This window comes from Solea senegalensis, linkage group LG19 (genome assembly GCF_019176455.1).
Source record: "Solea senegalensis isolate Sse05_10M linkage group LG19, IFAPA_SoseM_1, whole genome shotgun sequence".
Lineage (NCBI taxonomy): Eukaryota > Metazoa > Chordata > Actinopteri > Pleuronectiformes > Soleidae > Solea > Solea senegalensis.
The window spans coordinates 560910-578759 of NC_058038.1; the positions used below are offsets into that span (position 1 = coordinate 560910).

Consider the following 17850-nt stretch of genomic DNA (forward strand, 5'->3'; position numbering starts at 1 on the left):
GTAATCCTCTTTAACGACAGCTGCTACAGTCACTGCACAACTGCGTAAAATCAAAGCAAGAGTTCAGCAAAGTATCTGAAATCAAAGATCCTTCAGAGAGACTTCTCCTTTTCATCTGAACAGACACTCCCAAAAAAAGAAAAAGACTATTGGAATACAAAGCTTCCAGGGCTAATACACAACGTTAAAAGGGCCACTGCTGTATTTACTGCAGCTACAGGACTGACTGATGCACTCGCCTGTGCTCATGTGTGTCAAGTGTCGGTGAATCCGTGATCAAGCAGTCTGTCACAGCTGTTGCTGCACTCAGTCATTCAGCCGCTGACGGACACAAACAGGCTCACACACACACACACACCACTGAGAGACACACACACACATTCTGAGTCGAGGCCTTTTGATCCTTGCCAAATTTCTCTCACTTTATACTCGATCTGAGCTCACTGTGGCTTATATGCACCTGTGTGTGGACTAGGAATGGGCAACATGGGGGGCAAAAAATAATATCCTAATCTAGTTTCCATTGTCTGTGCTGTGAAGACATTCATGTTCCCATTATAATCAATTGTGATACCATCGGTGAACCTCTAGTTTCCTCTCCTGCCATCATTTTTTATCACAAGTATAATTTGTCCTCTACTTACATGTCACAATTAAGTCAGTATTAATGTTCAACCTGCAATGGTGACAAAAACAAGTCATTAAATTCATAAATCAACCAGACTTTCTTTCCTTATCAGATCAACTCCAGGATGTTAATTAAAGGCAGGGTGGGAGATCATTTTCTGGAGCATTTTTTTTACTGTATCGCTTCAAATCGTAAAATCACAACCCGATTTTAACCAATTAATGAATGCATTGTCACAAAAATTAAGTATGAGTCAGTGTTGGTCGCAAACAAAATACTTTTTTTGGGGAGGGAAGCTACTGCCAAGAAAAAGGCTGAGTGAACAGAGTGAACATCAAACTGTGCTTGAACAGTGGCGACAACTGAAATCCCAGAAAGGGCTGCAAAGTGATGCCATGAAGGCTCCGTTTCTACTGGACAGGTTCACTTCATGTCTTTGTTATCTTTTGAGAGTATTTGTTGTTTTTTCCAAAAAAGTTAGCGTCACCGAAAAGTAAAGAAAGTTACTGATGCTGCGGAGGGAAGTCTGAAGAAAGGGGCTTGGACTTTTGAATTCAAAATGGAAAATGCCTGCTCAAACAATTTTTCCAACCCTACCTTAAAGCAGAACGTTCTACTTACTATTGCCAAAATGCTCATCATCTTCAGCAATGGTGTATTAGACTAAAAAAGAAGAAGAACAAAAGGAAGCCAACAATCAGTCGATCTATTCTCTTCCTGTACCTGCCTTTAAACATCCTTGACTGCTCTCTTTCAGCTCGGCGGCTGTCTTCTCCTCCGCCTGCCCACATGTCAGTGTAAACCTGCTCACATCAACTGACACTTCCATGCATGGCCATCATTACGGTTTTGTCCCAGCTGACATGAGATAATACCACATGACAGTGAAAGGTGCGAGAGGACACGAAAAAGAAATAAATGAGCGCTCTGATCTCATCTGTTGGTTCGCATCACAGTGATGACACAAGAAACCTGACGTCGCTCGTCATGTTCGAATGATGTTGATGAAAGAACAAACGTGGAGCGCATTAAAAAACAAAGGACGCCGCGGACGCAACCTGTCGATGTTGAATGAGCAGGACGATGCGTCTGCTCTTCGTACTGCTGAGTGCGATCGTATGCAAGATACGGCATCCCCAGGCAAATCCCTACGCCTTCCAGACAAGAGACGAGGGAAACGAATCCTGACTTTGATCTGCCATTTCTTCAGATAGGCTCATAAACATAACGCTGCAGGGATAATCCTGCTTTGCTGTGTGTGTGTGTTCTCCTATGGGTGTCTTTGTGAGGACCAAAACACTTATAAACTTAAAGAAGTGAGGACACTTTGGCTGATCCGCAGGACTTTTTGAGGCTTGGTTTTAGGTTAGGGTCATGGCTAGGGTCAGGCATACAGTTGTGATGGTTAAGGTTAGGGTAAGCAAATCCATTATGTCTATGTGTGTATCTTAAAACATGACAATTTAAATAAAAGTGTGAGTAGAATTGGATCTACATATGTGTCTGCGTATTCTTGTTTGCATAAATCTGAGTGTCCACAAATCAGATGTCAGTGTTGAGATAAAGGCTGACAAGTTGCTAAGGGCGCCGAGTGTAAATCTCCATCTTCCCATTTTCTCTCCCACCCACACGGCTCGGTCTCGCTGCATCACTGGAGGCCGATGTTAATTGCTTTTTCATTTATAAACAGAAACTGATATCAGAACTGTGGTTTGGGCGGATGGGTCAGCTTTATCAAAGCTGGACCACGGGATGTTGTTGAAAGCAGTGAAATATAATAAGTGCTCCATGAATTCACCTTGATTTGGTTAATAATGAGATTTTTTATAATATTATTGTCCATCTAATGTAAACAAATTCCAAGGGGTCCAGTATTTGTTTTGCATTTTAAAGTTGCAGTGCGTGACCTTTGCTGATTTTGTGTTGATGAGGTTATTCTGGCTCTGTTTGGTCTTCATGAACAGAAATGATGTAACATCATTGGTATGCCGAGTCCTTAATCTGAAGAGACTGAATGAGGGAGCATTTGTGTGCATATAGTGCATTTCAACACATAAACAGCTTTTTTTGAGCAGAATAGTTGACTTTTTTTTGTAGGTGAGTCTTTGTCTTTTCAGTCAAATTCCAACCGGTTTGCAGCCGTCTCACTTTACTAGCGCAATGTTGCTGTTGCCTTTGTCTATCTAGACATAAAATGACGCACTTCCTGTGTGCAGCACACAAAAGTTGCTGAGTGACAGGAGATCTGCTATACTGAGAAACACAAAGAGAGTGATTTGAATATAACATATATATTTGGTTACAATATAGTTTTCATTCATTCATTCATTTATTTATCAAGGGTCACGGGCTGCTGGTGCTAATCCCAGCTGACATAAGGCAAAAAACCCTGGAAAAAACCCTTACACTACAGTTTTAAAAAACAAAAATGTTGCAATATCAATTGACTTTATTGGTTTATAATGTGTAAATTAAATTTCCTGCCCCACACTAGAGGATAATTGGCCATTGGATTCAAATCGTAAGTATTAAACATGTTAGATACTTAGGACTTGGCAATTGGGGCATGAGCAGAACCCCGCAACAGCCAATGAGAATGTGTTGACCGGGAAACGGATGTTGCGTACTTTTGTTTAGAATTGCAACTTATACGAGCCAAGTTGATTCCATCTTTTTTTTTGCATTTCTCTGCACAAAACATTGCGCGCACACAACAGCTATTAACTGACAACGGGGACAGTCCGCCTCCATGTCTGTATATATTTGTTGTGTCTGTGGTCAGATTTGAAAATCCTCTAGTATGAGGCAGGCTTGAGAAATGTGGCATTTGGTACACGAGTAAATGTTCACACATATTTCCCAATTACATGTATTACAAAATAATAGGAAAATGTCACTCGGCATCAAATTGCAAGATAATCTGCCAAATATTTATTTTATGTCTGTCCAATATTTTTTAACAAATGACAGCCTCATGATGGTCAAGCATCACAAAATGTGCTGGGATTCATCCTGTGGAGACAGGGAACGTCAGTATACAGTTTACTTACCACTTAACTTTGAGCAAAGTAAAGTGGTCGAGCCAACTGATCTAGTGCACAGTTTGCACGGGTAAACAAACAAAAAATATATTAATGTACCTCCTCAGCCTTATGTTTAACCTCATTAACCTGCAACATGTTTGGCTTAGAGCTCAGCCACATTGGCTGTCATGTATGCAGATGTAGATCTATTATAAGGATTTGCTGTGATGTCACTCAGGAAATGACGAAACGGGAGGTCAGTAAAGGTCGATGCCAAAAGGAGCAGCTGTGAACTAATGTGTCAGCATGTGTTCATAAAAGCCCGACTCTATACTGCAGAGAGAGCACCAATCATCCCTCTGCTTAATGCTACAGGAAATTAAAGTTTGGCTCTGAGGCTTTAGTACACAAAGGGTTAGTTCCCCTTACCTCGAGACATCAGGCTAATGCTACTGATTGCTGAATATTGTTTATCTGTTTTATTAATGCCACGGGTCTAATGTTTGCTTGTTGTGGAGCAGCAGTTTTGAAAATTCATTAAGGTTTTTAACAGGTGTCCATAGGGGTATTGGTCATGAAAAGGAAAACTTTTTAACTTCATAACTTTTTTTTACAATAATGATGGATTAAAATCATGAAATGTAAAAGACTGATCTATGGCCATGGACTTTATTTCTATATTTCCTACTGTCATCAAGTGCTACACACCTCTGCCATCTTGCCGGTTTTAATCACCACTGTTGTTTCTCGACAGGCACCTTCTCCACCATGAACGATTCTCTGTTCACACTTGTTCTTCACTGCCTGCCACATGTAGACTTTATTCTGTGACCGTGAAAGTCTTGAAATCTACCAGCACATCGCCATGTATATTCCTCTAAATATATATATATATATATATATATATATATATATATATATATATATATATATATATATATTATTTCACCACAAACTCAAAATGTCCTTATTAACTATTGATCCTGTCAAAATGAGGTCTGTCTCACTTTTAAGGTCCGTCACAAATTTTAGCAGCTCCAAAACATGCTCTGAGTGTTGGGCATTTTTGGGCTGACTATCACATTGACCGTGAAGTTTTTAAGATCATTTTCGGCAAAGGTGAGCAGTTTTCACTGCAAAACGCTGAGTCTATGTTCTAATTTGTTTCTTTTTTATTACTCGTGTCCTTACAGTTTACTCCACGTCCTCAGCCATTACCTATTCTTTACTTCCCTCACCCCGTCCCACCCCTCTTCTCATATCATATCTCCCTTTCCTCTTAACCTCTGTACTTGCTCTTGCTGGTTTAAATAGCAGGGCCAGCTGGTCACATTGCTAAATCCGGAACCCCTTCATTTCATCTGAGCACACCAGGTCTAGGGTTGCACAGAGAGAGAGAGTGTGAGAGAGAAAGAGACAGGGAGAGAGAGAGAGAGCAGATTGATGGGATTTGTCAGATAAATTAAGTTCTGTTCAGGAATTGTTGAATGTAGATTGTCTCAAGCATGTTTAGTTTAAACTGCATCTCATTCAGGTATTGTGCACGTTAACCACCTTTGTACGAAAACATCACCTCACTCTACTCTACCTACCAGTACCCACAGGTACAAACATTGCTCCAGAGCCACTTTCATCTGAAGCTTCTTTTGTATTCACGATAAAATACGTTTCTCAGCACGTGTGTGTGTGGATGCATGAAGAAGTCAGCACATGCTGTTACGATGATGTAATGTGATCTAGTACGTGTGAAATGTAAACTCCCTCAGCACAGCAGCACAGATACTGTTAAAAACCTCAGCGCGCAAACTATCTGACGCCCTCTAGTGACATTTGTGCTGCAACACATTTCTCTCACAGCTCCTTGTACAACAGAGAAAGGAGCCTCACACATATGGTGAACAACCATTTCATCATTTGTCGTGGCAGTATGTTTGTGCGTGACATTGTTCATTTATGAAAGCAAATGCATTGCTGCGTGGGAAATAGCTGTAACTTACCGCCGCTCCTCTCTCTAATTGGCGGCAAGCTGGAGGTGGGATGCAGAGATAAGTCTTGCAGCTCACTGGCCACGGCTTCATGCTGAGGACTGGAGGCATCTGCTTCTCGTTTCTCTCTCAAAACCTGGTCTTTATGGTCGTTTCTGAGAGGCTTGTAGACGTACCTGTAAAGCAAAGAAACGCATGAACTCACACATCTCGAGGCTTAATATACCACATCAAATGCTGTGTAGCATTGTGTATATTATCCCAATTAAGATCCAGTATGCTCTCTCTACACACTCTACTGTTCCAGACCCCATGCGTCTTTGTATTTCCCTCCAAGTCTCTCTTTCTCTCTCTTGCTCTAAGGCCATATCCGCTCCTGTGGATACACTTAAATATGCACAAACGTGTGATGCACTTGATCTCTACAGTCAGCAGGACAACTGAGTTATATGTCCAATTTGCTTTTTAGCTGTCAAACAACCATTCAGCTTCATAGGTTAAGCCAGGCTACCATGGCTGAGGTCTAGGGGTGGGTCAAAATATTACTTTGGTGATCCATTAAGGTGCACTAAAGTCCCTATCTGACTCTTCATGTTTCCTCGCGGTGATGCGGCACAAATGAACGGGGGAAACTTGAACTGGAAGTTACCCGGCTGAAGAAGAGGGAGTTTACATCGGCGAAAGCTACGTTAAGAGATGCCCAATCCACTTTCAATACATAGACTTTATGCACTTTTTTTCTGTATCGCATCACGTATCACATCATGTCATGAGGTACTCTGCGATTACCACCCCTGCTGAGGTCAACATTGACTCACTGGATACTATTGGCTCTGAGCAATATAAATATTGGTCCAGACCATAGCAAAACCATATATACATATAAAATCTAGTAAAAAGACTATAAACAGCATAAAATGACTCAAGTGTGGCACAAAAGGAGGAAAGTGACCTGCCAATAAATGCTGAAGAACGAGACATTTTATCAAGTAGTAAAACTGCCACAGAATTAGTTAGTGTTATAATCTATAATGCTGCTATATATAAAAATGCAAAGGCACTTTCTCTCCCGACAAATCATGTTTAAATGCAAAAGATGTAAACATTAACAAACACATTATATGTTGTTGCAGCATCATGCATAACCTTTAATGTGGAGACATCCAAAGCATGACAACCTTGTTTTCGGGTGCACCCAAGTCTAGTATATTCTCCAAAATGATATTATACTTTATAATTCAATATTTTTGCACAACCTTTCTGAGTGGTTATATTTATGTTTTATATCCCCATCTGGGGTTAAGGCGAGAGAGTGAAATGAGATAGCATTTCTCAGTCCCAGCCCTCTGGGAGTATTTTGTTTGCCTACAACACTGTGTGGCTAATGATCCAAATTAGACACAGTCTCAGACATTCAGTGACAGTATCACTGAAAAGCTGCCGCAGTTATTTTTGGTCAGCCAAACCAGCTCTATGACTCATTCCAGTCTTTACTCATGGTAATGTATTATAATAAATGTAGCCACAGCACATGCATGTCCACACTTATGACAGGGAATTGTGGTTCATACTTTAAGCTACGTTTATATAGCAATATGGGGTACTGGGGAGTTGATGGCTTAATTCATCTTCACAACATCTCATTAAGTTTGTGCTGAAGTGTAAAAAATGTAATGAGAGCTGCTTATGCAAACAGCTGTTAGAGGCAACTCTAAAAGGAAAGGTTGACATGACTTTCTGTTGTCAATACTCAGCAGCCTTCCACATTTATTGCTCCAGCTGTGAAATCAGTGACGTAAACTGGAAATATAAGCTACTTCAAAATAACATACCTGGTATTTGTAGGATAAATGGGTCCAGAAAACACAAATGTTGATAACGATTTGTTGCAATCCTAAGTAGGGGTGGGTCAAAATATAGATTTGGTGATATATAGCTGTCCTTCCTCTTGTAATGTGATAATCGATATACGCCAGGGCAAATATCGATATTTTAATTGGCAAATAAAAGTGCTCTAAAGTGAAAAGTCAGTTTTATTCGCCAGGCGTCACTATTTAATGTCTCCTCGCGGCACAAATGAATGAGCTGAAGTTACATGGCCAAAGGAGAGGGAGTTTACAGCGAAGAAAGCTACGTTAAGAGACGCTCCAACCACGTTTAATACATAGACTTTATGCACTTTATTCTCGATGTTGTGAATAAATAGAGAAATCCTGCACTTTTAACTTTTCACAGATGTTTTGTTTTCTTCAGATATTGTGATGTATCACTATATGATTGTCTTGAAATATATCGATTATCACAGAATTGTTATATCGAGATATTATTTGACCATGTATCGCATATCGTATCGTGAGGTACCATATGCGATGCGGTGATTGATCATTGATCCTAAGTGCTATAGGAACTTTACCTGTCAAGTTTCTTGAAAATGTTTTGTCTCTGACAAACCTGAGAGGGCCTGTCACCAAACCTAAAAGGAAAGTAAACAAACTCTTTTCTTTATAGACAGCTGAACTGCTGAAAAAGAAACAGTCCATATTTGTTTGTTTGTTTTAGTGGATTTGAAAGATGTGTGTGGTCAGAGCAGGAAGACAACGCTAAATCAAAAAATGTATTTAGTTTATCTCAAATAAAGTGTATACAAAAACTTTTGTCTGACTGATATTTAAAACGTCTGTTTATAGCGTAGTTTGAAGCAATGTTTAGCCAAATAAACATTCTGTGACATTGTGCCTATTTCAAACACATGCACTCAGCTAGAAACTGTGTTTGTAAACGTACCTTGGTTTTTTATCTCTGTCGGTTTTCATGTTAGTGCCTGAACACCAGACCATTTCACCAGGGCGAGGAACACAAGTATATGCTGCGATGCGCACGAAACAGGAAGAGGAAAACCACGATATCCTGTTAAAACTTTCAAAATACAACGTTTATAAAAAAAAAAAACAGGATGACATCAGGTGATAAATACTTTTTGAAGCTTTTTTTCTGTCTAAACTTAAATTTGGTTCACGTATTCTAATTAATGTGTTCCGCTCACAAGCACATTCACAATCATTTTCCAATTCTTCATGGTTGAAATCAATCCACCACCAGATGGCGACAAAATCAGGTGTACGGGCGCCCAGGCGGAACCATTGTTTCGGTTGCGGAAAAGAAGGGACTCAAAACAATGACGGACAGACATGGTGGCAGCTGAAACATGTAAAGTATATCTCAAAAACCGCGTATGCATGAAGCTGTAATTCAGTTCAATAGTATTATTTATGCTTATACTCTATTGACAAATCCCGCCAGTATTATACAACATTAGAAAGGTGTAGTTCGTTTAAGAATTAAGCTACAGTTATTTACCTGTTATTACTTTACGAGCTACTGGAAGCAGGTACGCTATCAAACGCAATTTAACATGTGGGGTGAAATTGAAACTCCCGTTAAACCACAACCGAGTCTGTGTGAAAGCGAGGACACGAGTAAAATACCAGAAGAACCGGTAACACAGTTCCAGAGATATGAGTATCACCGGCCCACACAAACGGAGCCGCCGCCGCCACAGGAGACTCCGGTGAGCATCGGCAGCATCGCCTGTTTTCAATTACAGTGTAATATCCACAGTATGCTGATGTCATAAGCACGATGCTCAGTGTTTTGTGTTGGTCGTTTCTCTATCGTTAAGTACACGAGCCAGGCGGAGACCATTTGTGTTAACGCCATGGTAGAAGCCATTGCCTTGAGTGGCAGCCCGGTGAAGAGCCAACAGATTGGAGAGGATGAACTGACAGAAGAGCAGCGCAAAGAGGAGCTACTGCGTCAGTACAGAAGCAGACCATTGGTTTTCCTGGAGAGGTATCATGTATGTGCACACAACAAGCGAGCAAGCAACATTTAAAGATAGAATCAAAAACATGAGAACACACAGGCTGCAAGTTGTCTGCTGATTCCAAACCTCTCAAACTTGGGAGATTTACATGTCCACTTAAGCTATTTTCAGACATTAACTTTAAGTACTGTCCATACATTCTCCAGAGTTTTCTATTTACATAATGATATATACAACTGGACATTTGCATTCACAAGAGCTGGATGATCCAGTCAAGGGGTTCTGCCTGGTATAAGGATGCTGGAGGCAAAATACTCCTAATTCACCCACTGTGGATCCTCTGGACTGTCTCCTACTGTCTTCTCACATGAGCTTATTATTATTTGGATATTAATTAAAGGACTAATGGGCAAGCAGGAGAATGTTCAAAGACTTTCACACATACATCCTGAATCTGGGTGTCTCCCAAGAATCTATTGTTTACATGATTGGGGTCACCTATGAGTGACCACACACCTTTTAGATATACTGTAAATCTACAGTTCCTGGATTCACTTAAGCAAAACTAAGTTAGATTGTTACTAACATAAAGTATTGATAATTATGTAAATCACTCTTTACACTCCCTCACCAGGCTTGTCTTAAACCCCATGACCTGTCTGCATTTGCTCACGTTTGCTCTGACCCACGAGCTCAACACTACAGCCAAGTGATACAGAGAAGAGCTGCAGGATCTAAGGACAGGAAGCAAGTCAGAAACCACCGCTTCGCTGCCCTCCGAGCCCTGCAGAAGGGTATGTGCTCCCCTGCTGAAATACTTTGTAGCATATAATGTAAAGCCTCAGTTCTTCTGCTCTACCTTTTGTCCCAGAGGGTCAATATTTCAGTGAAGAACAAATGCGAATGAGGGAGCCACTGCTGTATGAACAGTATATTGGCCAGTACCTGACTGACGAAGAGGTGAGATTTACCTTTTTTATACATTATTTTTGTTCAGTTTAGGTTTGAAGGCAGTTTCTCTTAAAATTATTGGGGGTTATCATCATTGCTTTAGGTCCTGGAGCGCTCCCAGGAAGCCATGTTGGATGGAGCTGAGGGGGGACCAGGGGCGCCAGCGGGAGGCCCTGGAGGGCTTGCCCACCTCCTCCTCAATTCCTACCAGGAGCGTCTCATTCAGAATCGTCTGCAGGAGGAGCAGGACAGAGAAGAGGGTGCACAGGAGGAGGAGGAGGAGGAGGAAGATGATGGTAAGAGGGGATTATGCTTGGCACTGAATTTACTCTCACATCGCTGTGCTTTATCCAGCATGTCTCTCTCACTCTGTGTTCTTACTGAAGATAACAGAGTCCAGGAGAAGGAAGGGGAGCCTACGCCTGAGGAGAAGGCTCTGCTGAGGGAGGAGTTCATTAGTCAGATGCATCAGCGCTTCCTTGACGGCAAAGACAAAGATTTCAACTACAGGTCAGCCACCACAGGATACATTTATACCTGGACATGGGTGTCACTGATAGATAATAGCCTCTTCTACACTAAGTGGACAGTGGATGGTTCTGCCAGTCTTAGTTAATTTAGGTAAATAAAACGAATGTCATTCAATAATGTATTTATTTTTCAAATAAAATAATATAATAAGTCACTCCTAAATTCCTAGTCTTGCATAACCTAACAAGCTGTCAGCAGAACGAAATACAAAAGCTGAGCAGTGCTCCGCCTCCTCTTCAAGTTTGTATTTCATTAAGATATTTCTTTGACATTAAGTGGGTATTGTAATTGTGTTTTATTGTGTTTGTGTATCTATTATAGTGAGGTGGATGAGAACCCGGACTATGACAACTTGGACATTGTCAGCAGAGATGCTGAGGATAAATACTTTGATGACGATGATGATGATGATGATGAGGAGGAGGTTGAAAACGATGAAGAGGAAGACGATATGGAAGACTAGCAGTTGTAGTAATGTTGAATTTCTCACATTGAACTGTAAATACATGTACAAAATGAGGATCTGTAGTCTATTTTTCAGTGTTACACATGAATGCAAACTGCTGTTTGTATAAATGTTGTAATAAATATTGCCTGTTGCAATTTGAGATATTCATTCATTGGTAAACACGATGCTGCCCCTGAATGAGGACACACTTTATGTTCTGCAAAAAAATGATTGTCAATAACTCAGGTCAGGAGCAGAAGGGGAGACCCTCATCATACAGTAGTTGAACTCATTTGATTTATCAACGTGCTCTTTCCTCCATTCTTTCAACTTTTTTACATAATGCTGTGAGGCTTCAAAGGAAATATTTATGTGGTTTATTATTAGAACAGTTCCTCTAAATCTTTACCTATTCTATTACCAAAAGGATGTGTCGTGCTAACGTTACACGTCACCTAATGGCACAGAGGCTGACGGTGGAGTGACTGTTCTTCACTTTGATGAATTGGGGATGAGGTAGCTGGTGCAGACTGAGGTCTTGGATGATTTCTTGAATCAGTTTCTGTCTGTCCATCTTTATCAACTTCTCCAACAATGGCTGATAGGTCTGTGAGGATCAGTGTGCATGGCTGCTGCAGAGGAGAGCTCATCTATTACTGAACCATTGGTCTGTCTGTCTTTCAAGCTGTGAGTCCTCAATCAATGATTTATAACAACTCTCTGATCCCACAGAAAACTCAGCTTTTGCAACAGACATTAGCTTTCTTGAGCATCGCTCCAGACCTGTGTAATACAACTCGTATCTTCTGTGTCCTTAAGTTGGACAGATAGTCTTCCAGTTTATTTCCTGAAGCCAATCCGGAAGTAGCAATATACTCAATAGCCACAAGCGGCTGCAAAAATAAATCCATTTGAATAGAAGTCAAAAGTAAACTGCAAAATATAAGCGCATGGGTGCTGTCACGACCGGTGACCACTTGCTCTGAACCTGAAACAGCACATTCAGCTGGTGAGATCGAAAGAAGCAATCTTGGAAACGGTAGTTGACAAACAACCAGAACGTCAGCAGTTCGATCCTGGGCTCCTCTGGAATGAGTATTATACTACTACGGTCAAAACTAATGTACTTCATTACACAGTAAACATTGTAATTAACCTTTGAACTGTCCCTTTGAGAAGGTTTATTAGATGCCAGGGCAACAACAAACACAGCATTTCGCTTATTCTTAATGAAGAAAAGTGAGCAGTTAGTATCTTTTTTTATTAAATCTGCTTTGTTTGATGTCCGAGTACCAGATGGTTTTCATCACTATGGTCTGTAGACGGTAAAAAGGTTACTGAGCTTCTGTTTCTAGCCTTTCAGTGGATATCACTTCCGATCAGCCAGTCTCTGCAGGAGGGCAATGACTGTGTCCTGTTTGGACGATAGCAGCTCAAGAGCCGTGGCTATCCTTCCGAGGGCCTCCGCCATGCGCACCTCCCTCCGCTCACGCCTCTTCTCTCTGGCTTCAACCCTGCGGCGAGCTACTTGGTCCTGGTAGACTTGCTCCTCCTGCCCCTTCAGGATCGCGTGGAGCAGAGACACGCTGCTTTGCTCCTCGCTTCTCTTCTGGTTCGCTGCTTCACTCCCTGACACTACAGGTAATGTGGTGGCAGCAGATGACGTGAGGCAGGGGGATACAGGTGGGAAAGAGGACGAGAGGCCAAGGAGTTTCTGATTGTTGCTAGCTGGTGCCGCATTGAGACGGAAAGGTATGACACCCGTCGAGAAGGACGGAGCTTTACGGCCTACACAGTGTGACGTGTTGAGGTCTGTGTGACCAGGTGATCCAAGGGAAGGAGAAGAGGAGGCTGTTTCCGTAAAACAAGGTGAGGAGATAAAAGATGGAGATGGCATGATGGGAGCTGGATGAATACTGGTCGTAACAATGTCACCGTTGAGGACGATGAGGGGCTTGACCTCTGGAGCACTTGTAGGGCTAATGGTCGCCGTAGCCACTGTGGTCATCGCAGCAGTGCTACCGATGATTTGATTGGTGGCAGCTCCCTGACCAGCTGACTCCAAACCACCGGGGACTGCAAAGTCACTGTTCTGTCGGACAATGGTTGTGGCCTGGGGAAGCTGTGGTTTTGCAGCAATTTTTGCCAAAGGACAGGGGGACGTAGAGGCAGAGTTGCCACCTTTGTGTCTTTTGCTGTTGAGGATCTGAGAGCCGACAGTGTCACAGAGCGTGGCATCCATCAACTAGAGTGAGAACAGACAGACATGAGAGAGATCAGTTGATCATTAGCTGATCTCGCTCTCTCTCTCAGCACTAACAACATATCTCTGATGTTACTGCTGCTTATCTTGTACTTGACTGATACCGACACCAATATATCACAATCCCTGAGTCTCTAACAATATCGATATCAGTCCAATACAGTCATTTTTACTTAATTGAAATGTCCAAGCTCTTAACAACATGTGTGTTGATGTATTTAAAACCTAGCAAAACCAACAAGTAATTCAAATCCCAATAGAGGAAATAAAAAGCCCACATTTTTACAGACTTGTAAAAATAGTGCTTTAAATGTAAGGTTTTGAGATCATATCCACATTTACCATCTTATTTTTCCGATATCAGATCCAGCAATTTTGACCAGTATTGGAAAGATACTGATACCATTGTATCAGCTCATCCCTACTTACCTGCTATGAATATTAAAATAATTTGTGCTCCTGAAGCATATTGGAATCCCAATCTATGGTTCTAATTTGTGAAAGAACGTTTTTTTCCCCCCCTTTTATAAATGAATTCTACCAATGAATCTACCAATTCACTGCACATATTACAACAATGAATAATATACAGCATCTGCTCTGAAAGGGCTAAAAGGTACTTCAGAATAATGATGGAAATTAAATGTACTCAAAATTCTATATATTGAGTGTCTTATATTCTTTCTTTCACCAACTATATAAACACACCTGAGCAAAGGGTTCTCAAAATGTTTAAAATCGGACTGAATTTGTGAAATTTGGAAAGCTCAAAGTTCACTGGACTCATTTTTATGAACCAACATGAAAGAAAAGCGCTCTATTTTGTGACTTCTGCACAATTATTGCTACTTTATATCACTACTAAAAATGCGATATGAAATTAATCGTAACTTTGTCTCAACAACACGTAAGAAGATGAAAAAAAAACCTGCATTTTTTAAAGCCTGTGACCTCCAGGATGTCCATATAAGGAGTTTTGTATTATTCCTAGAGCAAATTACCAAGGGTGCACTTGCGGCACAGATCCATGCCACGTAAGCACTAAGGGTTAAAGGGATTTCGGGGGGGAAGAGGAGACCAGAGAGTGGAGAAAGAGAAGTTTCATCAAACTAGTTCACCTTTCAAAACTCATGAGAAAACATCTACTTGGCACAAGAACCTGATCTGGTATAAATGTCAGACACAGGTGTTTTCATATTTGATCCTGTCTGACATCATTTTGATTGAAGAGGACGTTTAGCACCTACAGTAACCTCAGGTTTCTATTATTAGACTCACGTCAAAGAACTCCCATGAGGTTTTTGCATGCCCCGTCTCCCGGCTGCGGTCCTTGACCCTCTTGTACGTGACAATAAGGTTGTTCCATTTGCGACGGATCTTCTCAACAGGAAGTACGTGCCCCTTGGAGGCCATCTCTTCCTGGACGCTCTGGAAGAGCTGCGAGCGCTCCCGGGTTTCATACAGGCCCCATCGGCGGCCGACGGCCTCAATCAGACACAGAACAGCTTTGGAGGAGAAGTCTGAGCCAGAGGGAAGTGTCTTCTCCAAAGAAGCAGGCGGCATCACTGAAGCTGGGGGAGGACACAATACAAACAGTGATTTGTTATTAAATTAGATTCTTATAAGTGATGAATCCTACATTTTTCCTGAGTAAACGCCATTTTTATCAAGTTCTTTTTGTGGTTATTTCACATGGTCAGGGGATATTAGTTTAGGGGAGACAGCTGGCGGTCAATTAAATCTGATTAAACACATAATCCTAATCTAAAACAGATCAGATAATCAATACACAGGGAAGGGAAATGAAGATTTAAACCCATAACTGCAACATGGTGGGAACATTCAGTATAATCCTGTATAGTAGAGCAGGATTTTGTTTTTAAGATAAATCTCAACATTGTTTTATCGATCAGTATTGATCGGTAGGTTGGGAATACACATTATCTAGGTATAAATTCAGTTTATTATCATTTATTTAGGCTCTGATACGAGTTGTTGCAAGGAAAGGCTGCAACTAACTTTGGTTCTATCATCGGTGAATAAAATATAGACCTTCAGTTTTCAGTTAATTGGTTGACCAAGGAGTGTATAAAATGTTAAAGGCTCATTACTCTGCCAGTTTGGAGGGCTGAGTGAAACACTCTTTAAATTGTTCCATACAGTTATCACAGTAAATCACTACATATGTGGCATAGTCTCGTCTATGATCTGTTTAAATGTATTTTGAACGTACCCATTATTATATTCACAGAGCTGGTGAAAAGAGTGAGTGAGTGGACCACTGGATATAATAAAAGACTCTCCTCTGGCAACAATAATCTCACACCAGCTTTTCCAGCAGCCGCAGATCAATGAGGATTATTGTGTTTTTGAAAATCTCACCATAAGAATACAGGCAAACCCAAAGGATTCAAATATTAGTATAGTTGCACACACTTTATTAACTGAATGCTCAACCAGTGACCATTTTCTGCACCCTGACTAAGTAAGGGCCCCGTTTGAAAGACATTTGGATTAATTTGTTATCGTTCATTGACTTTTTAATGTGGTCCATAGTATTATTTATCAATAAAAAAAAGTGTGAAACAATGCTTGGAAATGCATTTGAGTTGTAATTTGCATAAGGCAGCACTAATTATTTGATGGTTATTTGAATATATACATATATATGTATGTATGTATGTACATATACATATATATGTATGTATGTATGTACATATACATATATATATATATATATATATATATATATATATATATACACATATATGTGTATCTATTCAAATAACTAGTTATTTGAATATATATACATAAAAAAAACCATAAAAAATGAACCAAATATTGTTAGCTGGGATTAGTTATTGAAAACCAAGAATGTGCATTTCTGATTTAAAGTGTGTCTTTTGTAATTAATAGTTATGCTGGATGCCCTTTTTCAGCTCAAGCTCCTGCCCCCTGAATTGTCTGTGCAACTGCTCCAACATGACGCTTCTGGTTACCTGGAGCTATCTTCAGGAAGGTTTTTCCATCTCCTGTTGTGGTGAAGAACCTCTCAGTGCTCACAGGATCTGATGCACAGAGTGACATTATTTAACACTGACGTTACATCAGACACTCACACGTCAAACACTGTGCATTTTATGAAGAAATCCACTCACACAGCAGCACAGGAGTGGATGTCGCGGCTGCCTGCAGCTCCTCTGCAGTCTGATCCACCACTCCTCCTCCTCCTCCTCCTCCTCCCCTGCGTGCAGGCGGCTCCTGGCTGCACAATTCCGGCGCGGATGTGTTTTCATCCCCCGCTTCAGTCTTCACATGCATTGTTGCGAGGCTTCCTTGCAGGTTCCTCTCCATCTCGCACACACAGAGGCGACGACATGAAGCTGAGCGCTGGAGAGAAGGAGAGTTCGTCTGCGCAGGCGTTGATTTCGGAGAAAGTTTGGAGGCCGCGGATCTGTCAGTCGGTGACGCGGGCTTCAGCTGAAATCATGACCCCCGCACACAAGGTTAGTTCAGGTGCGTGATGGACAGACGCCAGGACACCATGTGAGTGTTTGGGTTTTTTAAAAAAAACACAAAGAGGGGCAGGGAAATGGCTGCGCTCTGTCCAACACTACAGACGACGGATGCGCAGAGCGGCTGCGCAGCTCCCAGCTGCTGCTGGCAACTGCGTCAGTGACGTCACCTGACCGCGCGTACACCGCGCCTTAAATAAAACATCAGGTTTTATCATATGTATATATTAGTTCTTACGGAAGAGTATTGGGTATAAGAGTATAAGGGCCACGTGTAAAACAATGAAAGAAACAAACGAAAAAGAAAAAGAATTCTGAGATTAAAGTAAAAATTCTGAGATTAAAGTCAGAATTCTGAGATTAAAGTCAGAATTCTGAGATTAAAGCCATAACTAATGTCAGAATTCTGAGATTAAAGCCATAACTAATGTCAGAATTCTGAGATTAAAGTCAGAATTCTGAGATAAAAGTCAGAATTCTGAGATTAAAGCCATAACTAATGTCAGAATTCTGAGATTAAAGCCATAACTAATGTCAGAATTCTGAGATTAAAGTCATAATTAATGTCAGAATTCTGAGATTAAAGTCAGAATTAATGTCAGAATTCTGAGATTAAAGGCAGAATTCTGAAGTTAAAGAAAAAGTCAGAATTCTAAGGTTAAAATCAGAAATCTGACTTTAAT

The 17850-nt window shown here is 40.9% G+C and overlaps 3 protein-coding genes across 3 annotated transcripts in view; 1 reads left to right on the forward strand and 2 right to left on the reverse strand.

Annotated features, from left to right (window-relative positions):
- Nucleotides 1-8501, reverse strand: part of LOC122785447 (myocardin-related transcription factor A-like) — a 32865-nt gene extending 24364 nt beyond the window's left edge. Inside the window, exons 1-2 of the mRNA XM_044051237.1 lie at nucleotides 8421-8501; nucleotides 5649-5812 (exon numbers count right to left, since the gene is read on the reverse strand). Coding sequence (XP_043907172.1) covers nucleotides 5649-5812; nucleotides 8421-8473 — 217 coding nt within the window. The 5' untranslated portion in view covers nucleotides 8474-8501. The remainder of the gene's footprint in view (nucleotides 1-5648; nucleotides 5813-8420) is intronic.
- A 289-nt stretch (nucleotides 8502-8790) lies between these two features.
- On the forward strand, nucleotides 8791-11544 carry ccdc97 (coiled-coil domain containing 97). The gene is made up of 7 exons (XM_044051311.1): nucleotides 8791-9204; nucleotides 9316-9492; nucleotides 10094-10253; nucleotides 10331-10419; nucleotides 10514-10706; nucleotides 10797-10920; nucleotides 11263-11544. Exons 1-7 carry the CDS (start codon nucleotides 9049-9051, stop codon nucleotides 11402-11404), a joined length of 1041 nt encoding a protein of 346 aa, XP_043907246.1. The 5' UTR covers nucleotides 8791-9048; the 3' UTR covers nucleotides 11405-11544.
- A 124-nt stretch (nucleotides 11545-11668) lies between these two features.
- On the reverse strand, nucleotides 11669-17487 carry si:ch1073-357b18.4 (uncharacterized protein LOC797129 homolog). Its single transcript, XM_044051276.1, has 4 exons — nucleotides 16811-17487; nucleotides 16652-16720; nucleotides 14931-15223; nucleotides 11669-13634 (listed from the first exon to the last, which is right to left on the reverse strand). Exons 1-4 carry the CDS (start codon nucleotides 17004-17006, stop codon nucleotides 12759-12761), a joined length of 1434 nt encoding a protein of 477 aa, XP_043907211.1. The 5' UTR covers nucleotides 17007-17487; the 3' UTR covers nucleotides 11669-12758.
- Between the last annotated feature and the right edge of the window lie 363 nt (nucleotides 17488-17850).